We start from the raw sequence: 16,866 nt of genomic DNA, 5'->3' as shown, positions 1-16,866 counted from the left end.
CTACCTTGGGTACATCCAGGCCTATTGTTCCTGGTCGTGGAGTAGAAATAAGCAAACAATGTATGAGAAGAAGCCCAGGTGAAGATGGATGTCGCAGTCGTCGGTCGGCGGTGGAAGTAAGGCTAGTGCCTATAGTTCGGATACCTCCTAGGCAAGGTAATGAAGGGGAATAGGATGACGTTGAATGGGGCTGGGCCGAGTTGGCTAGCTACCTAGGTAGGCTAGGTACGTACCTTAGGCATGGCTGAAGTTGGCCTAGGTTATCAATTGCCTAAATGCCTAGGGTAGGTTACCCACTGTTGGGATGGACACTATTGTGGAACAACCTTTCTAATGGCAGCCCGAGTCAAATCGGCAGGTATTCTCATGAACTCCATCAGTCAATATTGAGTACCAAAATAGGTGCTTTATGTAACCAAATGTCAATTTTCTACTCTGATTTTCTACTAGACAAGTCACGCTTAATGGCGACAAAATGTTGTTCTCATGCTCGCGTCTTTCGCGTGAGCGCACTCTTGATTTCCTTTCTCCCAAGTCACTCCGCGTTGAATGTCTACCTACCTACTTATCTACGGTAAAAATCCTTGTCACGAAAACATAACTCGATGCCTCTATCCAACAGAGCCTTCTTATGAGGTACCTCCGCGACCACCAACTCCCCACTGTGCTTGCGCCTCGGCGATCGAGGTGTCAATCTCGGGCAGCTTACGTCCTCTACCGGTGGGTGCGGCCATGAACTTGATCTCAACAAGGTACCGAAGATACCTCCCGATATCCTCACGAGAAATGCCGTCTCCTGCGCTATCGTCAATGTCTGTCCAGCGGTCTGCATCGGCCCTAAGAACAGCCACAGCGTTCCTATCATCTAGCTCAGGAGCACGAGTAGTGCTTGGGAGATTTGCAGTAGCCATATGGAATAGCGGCATCAATGCGTTTTGCTCCTGATCCTTCTCCACGGCTCCGGCCGAGACAAACTCTTCCAGCTGTGACTTCCAGATGTCATAGTCTACCTCGGGTACCTCGTAACCATAGTAACTTAGCGCAGAGAGGAGCTCGTTCATCCGCAGACGGGGGTGAGCAGTAACATGCACCACGTTCATGCCAGGGAGAGGATTCAGGGTCGAAGCGACAACAACGCGTGCGACATGATCGACAGGGACAGCATTGACCGAGTTGATGATGCGAGGACGAGCACCAAGCTGGCAACAGCCTTTCAAGAGGCGTACGATCCAATCGTCGGTGTTGGAAACACCGCTGTTGCGGCTGCCAAGGATGTATCCTGGTCGGACGATTGCGCCACGGAGACCACGGCGGCCGGCCTCGCGGACGAGTTGCTCAGAAACCCACTTAGTTTGCCCGTAGCCGGTGCCTAGACCGGTTCGGTTGGGGAGCAAGTCATCGGACTCAAGGACGGCGCCTCGGCCGGTAGCTGTCTGGGCATCGGACAGGTTGATATAGTAGTCGGTGTCGAGGGTCGAGGTTGAGGAAACGAATGAGAAGAGCTTGGGCCTGCCCTCGTTACAAAGCTTCATAGCATCGATAGTAGACAGAACATTCGGCCCCATCATCTGTTCGTAACGAGCGATCCAGTGGACGTACGCAGCGTTGTGGATAAATGCATCAGCTGTATCAGCGACATGCTTCCAGCTAGCATCGTCTAGGCCAAGGCGAGGCTTAGAGAGATCACCAATAACGCAGGAGATCCTATCAGCCCATGAGTCTTGCCAAAGACCGTAGCCCTTGAGGGATCGTACAAGACGCTCCTTGGCAAACTTAAGGTCCTTGGCTCCCCGGATACAAGCGATCAGCTTAGTGTTCTTTCTGTCCAGTATATCCTTGGCCAAGTATGCGCCGAGAAAGCCAGTAGCCCCGGTAAGAAAGAAAGTGGCGCCGTTAGAAGGGCTCAGAACATCCGGATCTGCACTTTGGTACTTCGCGTCTAGAGTATTGGTAAGCTCATCGAGAGAGTCAGAGTAAACATTATCGTTAGAATGATCGACTGTGACAGCCTGGCCGCTGCGAAGACTGTCGACTGCGCTGCCCAGGCCTCGAATAGTGGGATTTGCATAGAGGACACCGATGGTGACATCGGCACGTAGTTCCTTGCGAATATCAAGTAACAGTTGCTGGGCAAGAAGACTGTGGCCACCGCAGTCGAAGAAACTTGAGTCTGGCCTGGAAATCGAGGGTTAGTATTGAAATGGTGGATATGTGAACTATCAGTGGAAGCATACCTGACCATCTTGGCGTTCAAACCCGGGATTAGGGTCGACCACTGTGTCGCAATAGTCTTTTCAGTCTCAGATAGGCTCTCCCAGCTCTTCAGATCTTCTTCCGAAGCATCCTCTGTCATGAGAGAGGCATCGGGGAAAGGAAGATTAGGAGAATCAACCTTTCCGTTCGGGTTCAGAGGCAGCTTCTGCAAAACAATGTAGATCGAAGGAACGGAGTGCGCCGGTAAGCGAGACTTGAGGTGGTCTCGCACCTCGGCTTGGATACGACGGAACCTCTTGAGATAGACAGTACAGGGTCCCATTTCTACACCCTCTTCGTCAATATCCTGGAGGCCCTGAGTCTCAAGCCAACGCTTCCATTCAGCGATCTCAGGCACAATGTAGCTGACAAGTGTCGGCTCCTCATTACGATCTCTTCGAACCAGTGTCTTGCAGTCTCGGATCAGAGGACTGCCACCAAGGTTCGCATCAATTTCGTTGAGTTCAATGCGGAATCCACGGATCTGTCAGGGTTAGCTTTGTGAAAACGCACATTGGAATCAAGCGTTGACCACCTTAACTTGTGAGTCCATACGGCCCAGGACACGCACAGCTCCGTCTGGCCGATATTCTCCAAGGTCACCTGTGACGTAAAGTCTGTCTCGCGGCCCCTTGTAGTACTTGCGCCAAGGTTCGCCCTTATCGTTGGCCTTGTCTGCCTCCGCCCACTTCTTGTTATCAACGAACCAGTTATCAATGAACTTCTCCTTGTTCTTCTCAGGATCATTAAGGTATCCTTCGGCAAGACCAGCAGCGCGGATATAGATCTCTCCAACCACACCGATCGGACAGATCTTGGTGTGATCTTCTCGATCCACAACCAATACCTGGACGCCCTTCATGCCCCAGCCAGCGGGAATAGAGTCGCCGAGTGAGTCCAGAGCTGCAGGGTCCTCCTGGGCGGAAGGGACCTCAAAGTAGGATACAGCGCGAGAAGTTTCCGTGGTTCCGTACATGTTGATGATGGTGCAGGCGGGACCTAGCTGACGGAGACTCCTGCAGTCGCGAGTAGTGAGGACATCACCAACGAAGAAGACCTGGCGCAGGCTAGGAAACTGCGCCGTGGCGCCACCAACCAGAATCTGTCCCATGGCCGGCGTAAGGTGGGTTGTCGTTGGTGACCACTTTCTCATCCATTCGCTCAACCTTACGTGCTGGATATCCTCCTTGGCGGGTAGGATTAGGCTTGCGCCCAAGGCCAGAGGCGTCATGATATCTGAGCCAGGGTTAGTCACACCTGCAAGACCAAGTGAATGAATCCCGCACCTCTCTGGATTGGATCATGGGCAATTCCGGAAAGACAGGCGAATACGCTTTCTGATGAGAGGCCGAACCTCTCAGCCATCCAGGGGAAATACTTTGCCAGACTGTAATGACGGCCAAGCACGCCCCTGTTAAACGTTAATAAAGGTTCAAGCTCTTAACAAGCGGGAGAAGAAGAGAAAAGAGGAACTCGTACTTGGGCAATCCTTGCGTTCCGCTCGTGAATGACAGCGTACAGTTGGAGTCGGGTCCAATGAGCACATCGGGGGGTGTTGAGGCCCTCCCCTTAACATTGGCAAAGATATCAGCACTGTCTTCGCCCGCAATCAACTCGCCATCTTCGGTGAAGCGGAGGTCTGGGATCTTGATCTTAATGGCAAGTTCATCATCAATGCACTTTTGGACGAGAGGAGCAAGAGGACTGTGTCAAGACGTTAATCAGGGGAGCTCTCAGGTTATCAAGAGCTGGGGTTGGCCTTACCCGCTCTCTTCCGTAGCCTTGCGAATGGAGATGAGCGCCTTGGGCTTGGAAACTTGAAGATAGACTGGTATGGTATGTTAGTTAATGCTGATTTTCGTTCTCGTCCGGTGTATACCATACTTTGCTGTCTTTGCGGGGGGTACTGAGGATCAAGGACAGTGACGATAGCACCAGCAGCCAGGGTTCCCATGTATGCACAGACCAATTCAACTGAGCGGTGCGCAAAGATCATGACTACGTCTCCATTCTGGATGCCGGAGTCGCGTAAATAATTGGCGATGTTGTTACTTGCTTCATCAATTTGGCGGTAGGTATAGGTTCTTGTTGGTGCCCTGCATGCATTGTTAGCAACTGATGCAATTGCGACCATGTTTCAATGCAAAGGGACATCATCAACCCACTTCGAGGTCACAGTCTCTGTCACACAAAGCCTGTCAGGATGAGCCACGGCATTCTTGTGGAATATCTCATGAATGCCTCCAATGTAGCCTCCCCAGTCGAGATCTTCAGTAGGGTCAGGTAGCGACATTATGCCCGGCTGAACTTGTACACAATGCAAGGAAAATTCCTGGCAGTTACAGCCAATGAATGAATAATGCAAAAGGATTGAGCGTCCGAGGGCGTTGATAAATTTAAACTCTCGATATGTCGTCCCCAGATGTAACAGAGCGACGGTCTGAGGCCATTTAAGAATGGATGAATATCGCTTGTGGCTTTCAATGCGTCACACAGGAAATTTCCATGGAGCTCCGAGAGCGGAGGGCCAGTATAGGGTAAGATAGTAGATGTGCAGGTGGGCACGTGACCGTATTCCGTATCTTTGGACGTCGCTTTACATAAGAGTACAAATAGTCTACGTACCAGTACCTTACCTTAGTTAGTGGGTTCTACCCAGATGACAAAAAGACTGAGGTGTGTTTTTACTCCAAGTCTACCAAACCCTGGGACTAGTTTTCTTTGACTCCTTGTTTCATTGGAGACCTGGCCAACAGCACAAGAAATGGAAAGTGGGAAGTTTGTTGCCCGTGATCTCCGCGGAGCTTGGCTAGCCCAAGCCGAGTTCGGGTGCAGCTGTTGAAGAAATCCAATGGTTGTTGACCGTTACATTGACTCAATTACCTATAGGTACATCAACAATCTTGTTACTGATGAAATAGTAACTGCCAACACATTCCTGCAAAGAAATCTAGTTTCCCCTTACTAGATCCTTCAGTTCAACCCCTTGCAATTCTCCTCTTCTAAGCAACCGAAATCACATGTTATAGACTCACAAGCCACATGTAGTGTTCAAGTCTCAAGCACATGGCTAGTAGACGCCGCCCCCTTGATGAGTGGGTTGAGGTGTTGAAGGGCCAGTCATGCCTTCAGTCATGTAGTTTGCATTGTTATGTCTAACTCAGTAGATCAGTATCAATCAAAGCCAAGAATGCGAACACATAAACTGACGTGCTGTCCCAATTTCTTCTGTGCATCTCACGACCTCGGTGGTGCTGCTCGCACTCAGGATGGTATGTCCTAACGGGTGACTGACGGGACAATGTTGGCGTACAAGCACGAGATTGCCGCCTGATGGTATGTTAGTACTAGATGAATCTGGTATACGAACGTACCCTACCCAGGCACCACAACTTTGAGTTGGCCAATATGCTGTCGAGTGCCTAGTATTTTAGACTCGGGAGTCGGTGTCCTTTCCATGGGATCGAAAGGGGGTCGAAGAGGTAGCACGGCCAAAGGGTTGTGATAATCTGACAGGTTGCTATCATTGGCGTTTGACAGATTTGTTTGCGCGCGAGATTTTTGCGCGACGGATGCGTTCTGAAGAGTAGGCGGTAGTTGCACATTGGATATAAGGTCGAAGTCGTCACTATGAACTGTCGCTGCAGCAGAACCTGGCGACCGGATTCTATCACTGCCAACTGTGCCACTCCCATCACTTCCCCGAGAGTGATCCGAGGGATCGCCGTTGTGCTCAAGGTCTTGACTGGTGCGAGGTGCTTCATGAGCCTCTGTTTGTTTATCCGTAGATCTGTATGCGTTCGATTCCCGATGGGAGCCTCCAAGCTGAGTCTGTGGCATAAGAGGGGTTCCGGGAACTGATTCGCTACCCACGGTCGAAGCTCTTCCGAGAGGAAGTCCAAATACTCGACGGAGACGCTGACGCCATGAAGGATGCCGAGGGGGTAAACCGCTTGAAGACATAGAAGCTGGACACGACCTAGAACGCTGCATTGTTCTGACTGGCTCATTCTGGTGATTCATAGGTTGAAATACTGGCTGTGGTTGAACATGTGTAGTTGGCTGAACAGGTAGAAACACTGGGATCTGCTGCTGAGGCATCACTCCCGAAGGACCCCGAAGATAAGGGAGGGCAACTGGAGTGAGAGGGGCGAGAGGGGGGTGATAGAGCACAGGCTGATATGATACCTGTTGGCTTGGGAATCTCGGAACAGGAGGTAGTTGTACTAGTGAAAAAGTCGGGGCGAGGGCCAACGAGCGTCTTCTACGCCTCCGTTGGCGGCGGAGCACAATTTCCTGGTGAGCTGTCGTTATTCTTCCTAAGTAGTACATGTAGGCAAAGAGAAGAACGATCAAGATGACTGTAGCACTGGTGATAATACCTGCTTGTTCAGAGGGAGCCAGGCAGTCCCAACCCAAACACTTGTGACCTCGAACATAAAGGCTCAATATGTTGGGACAGGCGATGCCCACCTGGTTGATAGGAGTAACGGGGGCCATCACATCGAAGCTTTCCGGACTATGTTATCTGCACCTAAGTGAAAGTAAAGTTGGAGAGAAAGTCCTCCCAGTGGATAGGCGAGGACGAAGAAGATAATATCTTTCACATGAGTCATTGACGGCATGGAGAAAGAAGGGAAATGAGGTTAGATGCTCTGAATGAAAAACATATCTACACCTCCAGGAGGGATATGGATATCCGAGCTTGAGAACTCATCATTGGCAAAGTTGGCTGACACTGTCAGACAGCTGCCCAGTGGTCGCCAGGCCACCACCCCGGGCCTGTGAGCGATTCAAGTAATATATATGACTATCTATCTATATAGAAACGTCAGTGTTTGACGCTTGAGAGTGGGGGCCTGGAGCGTTGAAAGGGATTGTGATGCCGTACATAACGATAGTGATGTTTGAGAAGTACGAATAGAGGGAAACACACTGCATAGAGATATATTCTTTTCTGAATCATGTAATCTATAAGGAAAGAAATAAGAAATACAGGACATTAATAAGAGCATGAAATACAAGACAAGATAACCAGTAATATAGAAACTTATAGGGGAAAAAAGCTATTACTTCTATTGTGTTTACTTTAGTATTTTAAATATAGTAAACTATTATTATATAGTTCGTATAGGCAGAAACAGTCCTATTTACAGCAAATAAGATAGAAATATATACATACAATACCATAGTGCTACTGTTAGCTCAAATTACTCAATTGAAATTTATTATTACAGAGCCTGACTGTCTCATTAGGTAGTCTAGGTAGTTAGGATCCTTCCATGTGGTCACCTGAAGCTGGAGATTTCGCCGTGTAAGTCATTGGCCAATCAGCGATTGGCTCTCGCCCCATTAATATACGCCAAAGTACGTACCGCATTTCAAGACTCGTCTGGGTGCAGCTTCTCAGATTCTATTTCATCCTGCGAATGCAACAAGGCCAAGTTGATACGCCCAAAACTTCCGACGCCATCATCACAACCCGCAATCCTCTCGCCCGCATAGACAACATCACACAGGCTCGCTCAGATTCTGCGATTGATTATGTCACTTGGTCTTTGAACCACTCGATGAGCTGATCCTCCTTTAACTCGAGGCGCATTGACAGCTCCAAGCGACGCGTTCCTCGAACCAACTTTTTTTACTCCCGAACGAACAACACCACTCTTTTATCCTCACGCCACTTTTTAACCACAATGTCCTCTTCGCAAACAGCCGCCGCGAATGGTGTCAATGGCGGAACACGGTCCGCGCCGGTCAGTACCCGATTCACTGACATCCCTTCCGCCATCGACATCCCCGTGCAAGGTGACCAGGAAGACGAGGCTGTCGAGATCGACCTCGAGGACCTCGTCGACGACCCTACCGAACTCTGTACCCTCTTCGAGAACGAGCGCGCCGCAAAAACCTACTGGATGACCGTCGCTTTGGCTTATGCCAAACAACACAAGATCGATCATGCCATCGAGATGCTTCAGCGAGGCGGCAGCGCCATCCAAAGCAACAGTTCCAACCCGCGTGATAAAGTCAGCATGATCTGTTGTCTATGTTGGATGTATCTGTGGAAGAGCAGAGAGGCTCCCCGTGTCGCACCCGAGGGCACCTCTGTGTCTGAGGCCAAGACAAAGGAGTATTATCTGCAGCTCGCGACATCCTCTCTCAACGATGCCGCTCGACTCAACCCATCGTTTCCTCCCATCTTTCTCGCCCGCGGCGTTCTCCTCCTTCTACGAGCCTCTTTGCAGGCACCGTCCAAGACTACTGGAGGCATCGGTTCCGAGAAGCACGAGCTCCTCAAGACTGCTGTCAAGTCTTTCGACGATGCCCTGCGAGTCTCCCAGGGCAAAAACATGCTTGCACTGATGGGAAAAGCTCGTGCTTTATTTTCAATGCATAAGTACCCCGAGTCGCTCACAATTTACCAGGATGTTCTGCAAAAGATGCCTGACTTGGTTGACCCAGATCCCCGAATTGGTATTGGCTGCTGTTTCTGGCAGCTTGGCTTCAAGGATGACGCCAAGATGGCATGGGAGAGGTGCATTGAGATCAACCCTGATTCAAAGGTTGCCAACATTCTCCTCGGCCTCTACTACCTGGATGCGAGTGGTCACGTACCTGTAAACAGCGACGAATTCTTGAAGCTCTACAAGAAGGCCATGACAGAATACACGCAGAGGTCTTTCAAACTTGACAAAAGCCTCCCCCTTACCTGCTCGACTTTTGCCGGCTACTTCTTGTCTCGAAAGTCGTGGGACAATGCCGACAAGCTGGCGCACAAAGCTATTCAGTACACAGACGTCAATGCCATTGCCAGTGATGGCTGGTACATGCTTGCGAGGAAAGAGCATTATGATGGTGACACGGAGCGTGCGACGGATTACTATCGTCGTGCCGATGAAGCTCGCGGAGGTACTGAGACGGGCTACCTTCCTGCCAAATTTGGCGTTGCTCAGCTCTCAGTTTTGAAAAATGACCTGGGAGAAGCCAAGCTTCGTTTAGAAAAGATGATCCAACAGTCCAAGAACCATGAGGCTATGATTCTCCTGGGCACACTGTACGCCGAGGAAGTCTTCGCTAACCAGGTAAGCGATAGCAAGGAGGACAAGTCTGCTGAACTCAAGAAAGCGACCGCTCTTCTTGAGGGCGTACGGAATGCTTGGAAGGACCCGAAGAAGGCATTATCGCCAGATGCCTCAGTTCTCCTTAACTTGGCACGCCTGTATGAGACAGATCACCCTGATAAGGCTCTGCAATGCTTGCAACAAGTTGAGCAACTGGAATTGGACCAGGTCCCGGCATCTGAACGACCTGAAGATGTCACTGATGAGGTCGAGATCAAGGCTGCGCTTCGCAAGTCGCTGCCCCCTCAATTACTTAACAACATCGGCTGTTTCCACTCACAAGCTGAGAAACATGAGCTTGCGAGTGACCTGTTCGAGGCCGCGCTAGGTGCTTGCATGAAGATTGGCGAGAAGGACCCTGAGATGGACACAGACGCCCTGGTATCCACAATTAGCTTCAACTTGGCTCGAAGCTACGAATCTAGAGGTCTCACAGACAAGGCTGTTGAGGTGTACGAAAGTCTCTTAGCTCGCCACGACGATTATACAGATGCTCGCGCCAGACTTGCCTATATCAAGCTCAGGAAGAATCCAAACAAGGAAGGTCCCGACGCTGTCGCCAAGTTGTACCAGGAGAACAATACCGATTTGGAGGTCCGGGCCTTGTACGGCTGGTATCTGGGCCGAGTTGGCTCAAGGAAACGCCCAGCTAACCTGGGCGAGGATAATGAGTTCCGCCATTTCAAGCATACGCTTCAAAACTATGACAAACATGATAGACACGCTCTCGTGGGCATGGGTAATCTGTATCTCATGCAGGCACGAGAGATGCGCCGTGAATCGGACTCGGAAAAACAAAAACGAAGTGCAACATACGGTAAGGCTGTTGAGTTTTTTGACAAGGCGCTGTCGTTGGATCCAAAGAACGCCTATGCTGCGCAGGGTGTGGCCATTGCTCTTGTCGAGGACAAGAAGGATTACAAGGCGGCACTGGGGATTTTCAACAAGGTCCGAGAAACTATCAGGGACTCCCACCTCTATGTTAACCTGGGACACATATATGCTGAGCTCAGACAATACTCAAAGGCCATTGAGCACTATGAGATTGCGCTTTCCAAAGATGGCAAAGCCAACGATGCAACAATCCTCGCTTGTTTGGGTCGAACATGGCTGAATCGTGGGCGGGCGGAACGTGATGTGGATGCACACATCAAGGCGCTTGAGTGTGCTCAGAAGGTCAGTGTCCCCCTCTCATACTTCGCTGTACTTTGTACACATGCTTATTTCTACTCGACAGGCTCTCGAGGTTGCTCCTGAGCAGATGCATTACAAGTTCAACGTGGCTTTTGTGCAAATCCAGCTTGTTACAATGGTCCAAGGATTACCAGAGAATAAGCGCTCGACAGAACAGCTCGAAAAGGCCGCTGAGGGTCTCGAGGCTGCTATCGCGTCACTAGATGAGATTGCGACGCATCCGCAAACCCCTTACCCTAAGCACGATGTCGAGCAGCGTGCGAACATGGCCCGTAACACCTTGCGTAAACAGCTTGAACGAGCCATCGGTAAGCAGAAAGAGTGGGAGGAGAAAAATAAGGAAAAAATACAGGCAGCCAAAGAGCTACGAGAGGCCGAGCTCCGTCGCCGTGAAGAAACTCGTCAAAAGGCGTTAGAAGCAGAACGGGAGCGACAAGAAAAGATTAGGAAGGAACGTGAAGAGATTGCTGCACAAGATAAAGCCCTGGCTGAAAAACGCGCGGAAGAGGAACGGGCTCGCGCCGAGGCCGAAATGACGACTGATAGCGAGACGGGAGAGAAGATAAAACGAAAGCGGAAGACCGCTCCAAGGACCTCGGGAGAACCAAAGCCCAAGAGATCAGGAGGAAAGAAGAAGAAGAAGAGTGACCGTCAAGACGATGAGTCCGAAGAAGAAGAGGAACGCACAAAGAAGCGCCGTCGTCTGACAAAGAAAGAATCATCCAAGTTCAAGTCGGCCGAGATTGTTGTTGACAGCGACGAAGAGAACGAGAACGAAGATGATGAGCTCGAGCGTGCCGAGAGAAACATCGATCGCGAAGAGACTCCTCTATCTGAGGCCGAGGAGAAGGTTGCCGAGGATGACAAGATGGAGGTCGACGACGGCGCCAACCAGGAAGGCGAAGATGATGACGAGGAGGAGATCGCTCCGCGCCAACAGCCCAAGCGAGCTCGTCGTGGACGTGTCGTTGACAGTGACGAGGAGGACAATGAGGATGGGGATGCACCTGCGCAAGCTTCTGGTGATGAGACTCGTCCTGCTGCAGATACCAGCATGGCCGACGCAGACGAAGACGAGTAAAAGGAGCCACAAGTTGATAATTAAGAATGTAACTTCGCTAATATAAGCTGAAAAGGGGTTCCCTCCCATTGGGTTTATTTGTATCATAAGTTAGAAGGTTTTTACATCATGGCGTAGGAATGAATGGAAAGCGAGTTTTTCACAATTGGTCATCTAGATAGACTGGTGTGCCCCGACAGAGATGATACTTGAGATTAAGTGAGTAAATTGTGGTATACAACTAACGTGAATTGACATGTCTTTGCGTGTCGTGGTCCTTCATCTTTTCCTGGGACGTTGCGGGTCCTCAGTAATAGTGTCCCGTAATCAGACTTTATGTATCATTCCGTCTCTTGTAAGCTCATTTTTGTATAAATATACACACATACATATATATGAGGTGGCTGGATTTTACATTGCTATTGATGAGCCTTGTACGATTCCTTACTGAGAGTAGTAAGGTATTGGCACAGGTTATGAAGCTGGAGAAACTGGCATGCTTAGAAGGCAAAGACCTGGTCGACGAGCTTGCTGACAGGACGGGCCTTCTTGAAGCCAAGGCTCTCTGTTGCCTTCTTGAGGCCGCTAATCATGGGAGGAGGACCGCACAGAAGAATCTTGACATCATCGGCAGGCTTGGGAAGATATTTCTAGAACATGGTCAGTCGCTGGAAAGTAGCAAAGTTGAGCGCGAGAGAACTCACGTCGATCATGTCGGCAGTGACGTAGCCAACGCCACCAGTCCAACCCTCCTCGGGCTTATCGAGGACGTAGTGAACGCGGATACCAGGGTCCTGCTTAGCGAGAGCGTCGAGGTCCTCCTTGAGAAGAATGTCCTGGGCAGTAACGTTGGCAAAGATGAGGTCGACCTCGGTCTTGTCTCCGGCAGCTCGGCCGCGAACGATAGCGCGGATGACTTGGAGCATGGGAGTAATTCCAGTACCGCCAGCAATCATACCAAAGTGTCGAACCATATTGGGAGTATAGACAAAGGCGCCCTTGGGGCCACGGACCTTGATGGTCTGACCGACGGTGAGAGAGGCCATGTGCTTGGAGATGTTGCCCTGAGGATAAGACTTGATCAAGAGGTCGACGTGGCCGGGCTGGTGGTCACCAGAGATGGGAGTGTAGGAACGAACAATCTCCTTGGTAGTGCCGTCGGGCTGGGGGCAAGGAGCGCCAATTGAGATGTGCTGGCCGATGGGAAGACCGAGAATGTGCTTGGGGCTGGGGAGCTTGAAGCGGTAGCTATCGTGAGATCAGTATACCGGACAGAGCGAGGACGGGGGTCGGCATACATGGCGACATTGTGAGAGACGATGGTCTTCTCCTCGAGCTCGAACTCCTGAAAGACATCGGGCTTGAGGGTTGTCTTGACCTCTGCGATGCGATTCCAAGTTAGTCGACATTGACTTGGAGGAGATTTCCTCGGGCGGCAACTTACGGAAGGCCATGAAGTTGTATAAGCCGAATGCTACGGCGACAAGAAGAGCCCAAGGAGCCCACTCCTTCTTGACGATAAGAGTGCCAACGACGAGGAGCAGGCCAGGGGCGTAGACATAATCGATGTAGTGCCTCGCGAAGAGCGAGTTGTTGTCAGACATGGTGGAGCTTTTGCTTTGGAGATCCCCGCCTTGGAAACCGACTGGGAGGTGAAGCTCTGCTTATTTGGTGTATTGCCCTCGGCCGAGCAATTGGACCTTGCAAGTGAGCTCGTGTGAGATTGTACGGAAGCGTGTATGTGTATATATATACCTAATCCAGGTGCAGAGGCAATATTTTGCTTCTGCTTCTGCTTTCGCCTTTGCTTTGCGGGGGTGCAAAAGAAAGCTGAGGCGTTGGACGGTTTAAAGGAAGAGGATGAGGGGGGAGCTCTGCTATGAAAAATGGAAACCGAAGGCCGATTTCCGAAATCGCTGATGGCTGATGGAAGATTTTGCTTGTTTGGGAAGGCGGTCAGACGGCGGGGACGGTGAAGCGGTCGAAAATACCGATTGATCGTGAGAAATAATTATCGATGAGTGTTGCTAGATCTGATTGGCTAGACAATGACTGTTTATACTAAGTTAAGGACAGAGTATCACGAGCAGGTAAAACTCTCGGAGCTAACCATTGCCAAGTTGTCAAGTTCAAAAGAGGAAGATGGCAGCTTTATATATGGTAAATGGTACCTAGGTAGGTAATGTGCCTTGTGTTGTGTTGTATTGCTCCTTGACGAAACTAAATCATGTCCCTACGATCAACTTATACCTAGATGTCACGGCAAAGCTCACCTAATACAAGCTAGCGTGGACCATACAGTTGTGTCTCAGTATCTGGCCAGTTTACTTGCCTGCCGTAGTTTGGTAGTACCCCTCTACCTACTAACTTAGGTACCTTACTTACCGGGATCTAACTACCGTGGCATTTGAAAGAGGCATATCTTCCTCGGACCTCAATTGGCCATCAGAACTACCGTACCTCGGAATTCGTATAAATTGAGAGAATTCTTTATCATCTCACTACTCAAATTCATCGAATCAAGGCTTTAGCATTGTTACTCCTTGTGACGGAATAGTTCCCAACGTCACAATGCAACTTGCTTCAAATCCATTTAGATTCATGATACCAAACTAAGCCAAACAAAAAGGAAAAGCTCTTGGTACAGTCTTAAGCATGGCATGATGAATACCTAGATACTATGGGTTGAAAAGAACTACTGTCACAACAACACTCATCACTCACTACTGAGTCAACTTACATTGCGAGGAATCGAAGATGCAGAGGATGCTCCCATCAGAGCCTTGGCAAATTCACGAGGTTGTATCCAGGACCAAAGTAAGGGATATCAACGCATAGGTACCTATACAGCCTACATATCGAAAGCACACGTAGCAAAGCGTTAAGAGAGTCAAATTAGAACACGATGACGCATCATCTCCAGTGGAAATCTCACATCACTGAACAGCTCTTTTTCGTCAGATAGCATCTTGCGGGATAGGTATCCTGTACTTGATCCTATCTGCCGCCAGCCGCCGTTCGGACATACCTCGTTGTTTGGAATTGACGGTAAGCATTTTATCTGTTGTCTCAAGCGATACTTGAGAGACTATACAAAGTTTTGTAAGATATACTACAAGCCCAATTGAACTCCTAGTCACCACTTCAGACACGAAAGCCTTCAGAAATGGAATTCTTGTAGACGATGGGCGAAATTGAGCAGGCGGAAGTAACACAGTTGCAGAATATTGTTCGACTATGTGTAGGTTTCCAGTAACTTTCAATGTTTCAGCGATGCTCCAAGGTTCTAAAATTCCATGTCTAAATATTTGTTAGCAGTCTTTGTCGAGTCTTAACTCTCTTGTCAATATCAGTGTACACTGGACCTCAGTAGCCTCATGAACATGGCATTTCCCGAGCATCAGGAACCTCCTTATCCACATGTCTCTAAGCTATGCAATTGAGCGGTCAACGAGGGACGGTGACTAGGTGAGTTATCCACAAACAACCTAGGGAGCTGCCATGAAATAGAGTATCACTACTCAGGTAGATGATGGAGGACAGCAACTTTTATTAGTCTGGTCCCTGAATTTATGTAGCGCAGTAATCGCCCATCAAGCATGGATAAGTATCCACCAGTGGGGGTGTTGGTTTTTTTTTTTAGAGCACATTGAAACCGGCGTCGTTCGTTCGTGTCAAGCATCAAAACCCACATGCCGGGACATGACATGATCCATGAGGTGCTGCAGACTACAGTGCAGGTCGCCAAGGGTCTCTCGACAGGGGCCTCTGTGGATGGAAAACTACCCAACTTAGCTCCTGCATGTGTAGATTCAATACGACCGTTGCAGCGCTATCCTGTAGCTTCACGGACTCGCCGGTCATTGGCCTGAGATCAGGGTGACTTTTGCTGACAATCTTTCAGATATTGACGGATGATCACGGTTTCACCCATGAGATCCCACGCCGCTTAACGCCAGGTTGAAGTGGCTCGTTGAACTGCCAACAGCGGGCTGTATCAATTGTTGGACTGGACGGTCGAGCACATTGTCGGCATCACTTAGATATCTAAGATTCATGCTCAGCTTCTTCTCCCGTGCCATGACGCAAGTTCGTCAACGATTATTATAAAGATGGAAGTTCCAGAACGGCCCATCCCTTGAGATACAAGTCGATCGAACTCCATCATGCTGGAGCTTATCCTGAACGAGGATGCTGCGTCGTCTAGGCGGCTTGGATGCACGCCAATCGCAAGCTCCATGATGCCCTATGAAGCAAGCCTTGTTTGCCTACCTTACCTAGGTACCTACATACTTAGGGACGTAGTTAGGCTTGTGGACTGCGGCTGCGCGGGTTGCAAAAGCTCGTAAGTTGATGCGGCGTCCGGCAACACGGCAGATAAGGATTATGCAGAAGTTTTGCTCAGCACGAGATCCTGTCAAAGTGCACGACACGACAGTCAGGAGAAGGGGGGGGGGGGGGGGGGGGGAGAGTTATAGGTGACATGAGATCAATGAATACGATGTTGAGATGTCGGAAAGATCAATGGATTGGTGAGCTAGAGCCAGGGCATTGGGCGGCAGCTCCACCAACTTACGAATACAAGCGCACAAGCCGCAATTCTTGTGCAGAATCTCGTGGCCATGATGGCATAGGACTTTACTGAATGAAGCTGGGCTTGACAAAGCGAAATGGGCGGTTTTGATGGAATATGTATGGATCACCTAGTACCTGAGGTAGGGGAGGGGTTGCAGATTGCAAAGTCTCATCAACTGCAGTACATACCGTGATATTGGATGTTCATGTTGATAATGGGGCTTATGATCCAACCATGGCAGCTGAAAGTCTGAAACGAGGGTACTTGTTGATAAATCTGGCCGCGAACACTGACCGTCATTTGGCATTGTCACTTCACATTTGCATTGGATGCATTACCAGGGCATGGCAGGGTACCCCGCGCACTTGATGATTGGCCTTGTCGTGGATGAACTCAACATCAAGAGCCGAAATAATGATGGGTTTCAGCATCATGGTCCATCATGACCACCTACCACGTCCATCGCCCGTCACGGATGGCAATTATCATCCTTGGAAGAGCATTCTGGGGGTCATCAGCGACCAAAAGTTTCGTTGCGGTTCACAGCCTACACCTAGTAGAAAGTGAGATATGCATAAGAGCGTCTTGGTTTGAGCAGCCATTTCCTGTTTATCTACGGATACAGCACACTCAGTCTCAAACCTTGGACCACGCCATCCATG

At 49.8% G+C, this 16,866-nt stretch overlaps 3 protein-coding genes across 3 annotated transcripts; 1 reads left to right on the top strand and 2 right to left on the bottom strand.

Annotated features, from left to right (window-relative positions):
• Nucleotides 1-629: 629 nt before the first annotated feature.
• Nucleotides 630-4,546, bottom strand: J7337_002716 (putative NRPS-like protein biosynthetic cluster; the record flags this gene model as incomplete). The annotated part of the gene is made up of 8 exons (XM_044820443.1): nt 630-2,175; nt 2,235-2,737; nt 2,789-3,489; nt 3,540-3,664; nt 3,727-3,957; nt 4,018-4,081; nt 4,138-4,349; nt 4,419-4,546. 8 exons carry the CDS (start codon nt 4,544-4,546, stop codon nt 630-632), a joined length of 3,510 nt encoding a protein of 1,169 aa, XP_044684743.1.
• Nucleotides 4,547-7,949: 3,403 nt separating this feature from the next.
• On the top strand, nt 7,950-11,649 carry J7337_002715 (uncharacterized protein; the record flags this gene model as incomplete). The annotated part of the gene is made up of 2 exons (XM_044820442.1): nt 7,950-10,550; nt 10,612-11,649. 2 exons carry the CDS (start codon nt 7,950-7,952, stop codon nt 11,647-11,649), a joined length of 3,639 nt encoding a protein of 1,212 aa, XP_044684742.1.
• Nucleotides 11,650-12,128: 479 nt separating this feature from the next.
• CBR1_2 (NADH-cytochrome b5 reductase) lies at nt 12,129-13,232 on the bottom strand (the record flags this gene model as incomplete). Its single annotated transcript, XM_044820441.1, has 4 exons — nt 12,129-12,278; nt 12,333-12,876; nt 12,897-13,008; nt 13,073-13,232. 4 exons carry the CDS (start codon nt 13,230-13,232, stop codon nt 12,129-12,131), a joined length of 966 nt encoding a protein of 321 aa, XP_044684741.1.
• Between the last annotated feature and the right edge of the window lie 3,634 nt (nt 13,233-16,866).

Source organism: Fusarium musae, chromosome 2 (genome assembly GCF_019915245.1).
Source record: "Fusarium musae strain F31 chromosome 2, whole genome shotgun sequence".
In the NCBI taxonomy this organism is placed as follows: domain Eukaryota; kingdom Fungi; phylum Ascomycota; class Sordariomycetes; order Hypocreales; family Nectriaceae; genus Fusarium; species Fusarium musae.
The sequence above is the reverse complement of the archived record's forward strand: the minus strand, read 5'-3'. Positions and strand labels throughout refer to the sequence as shown.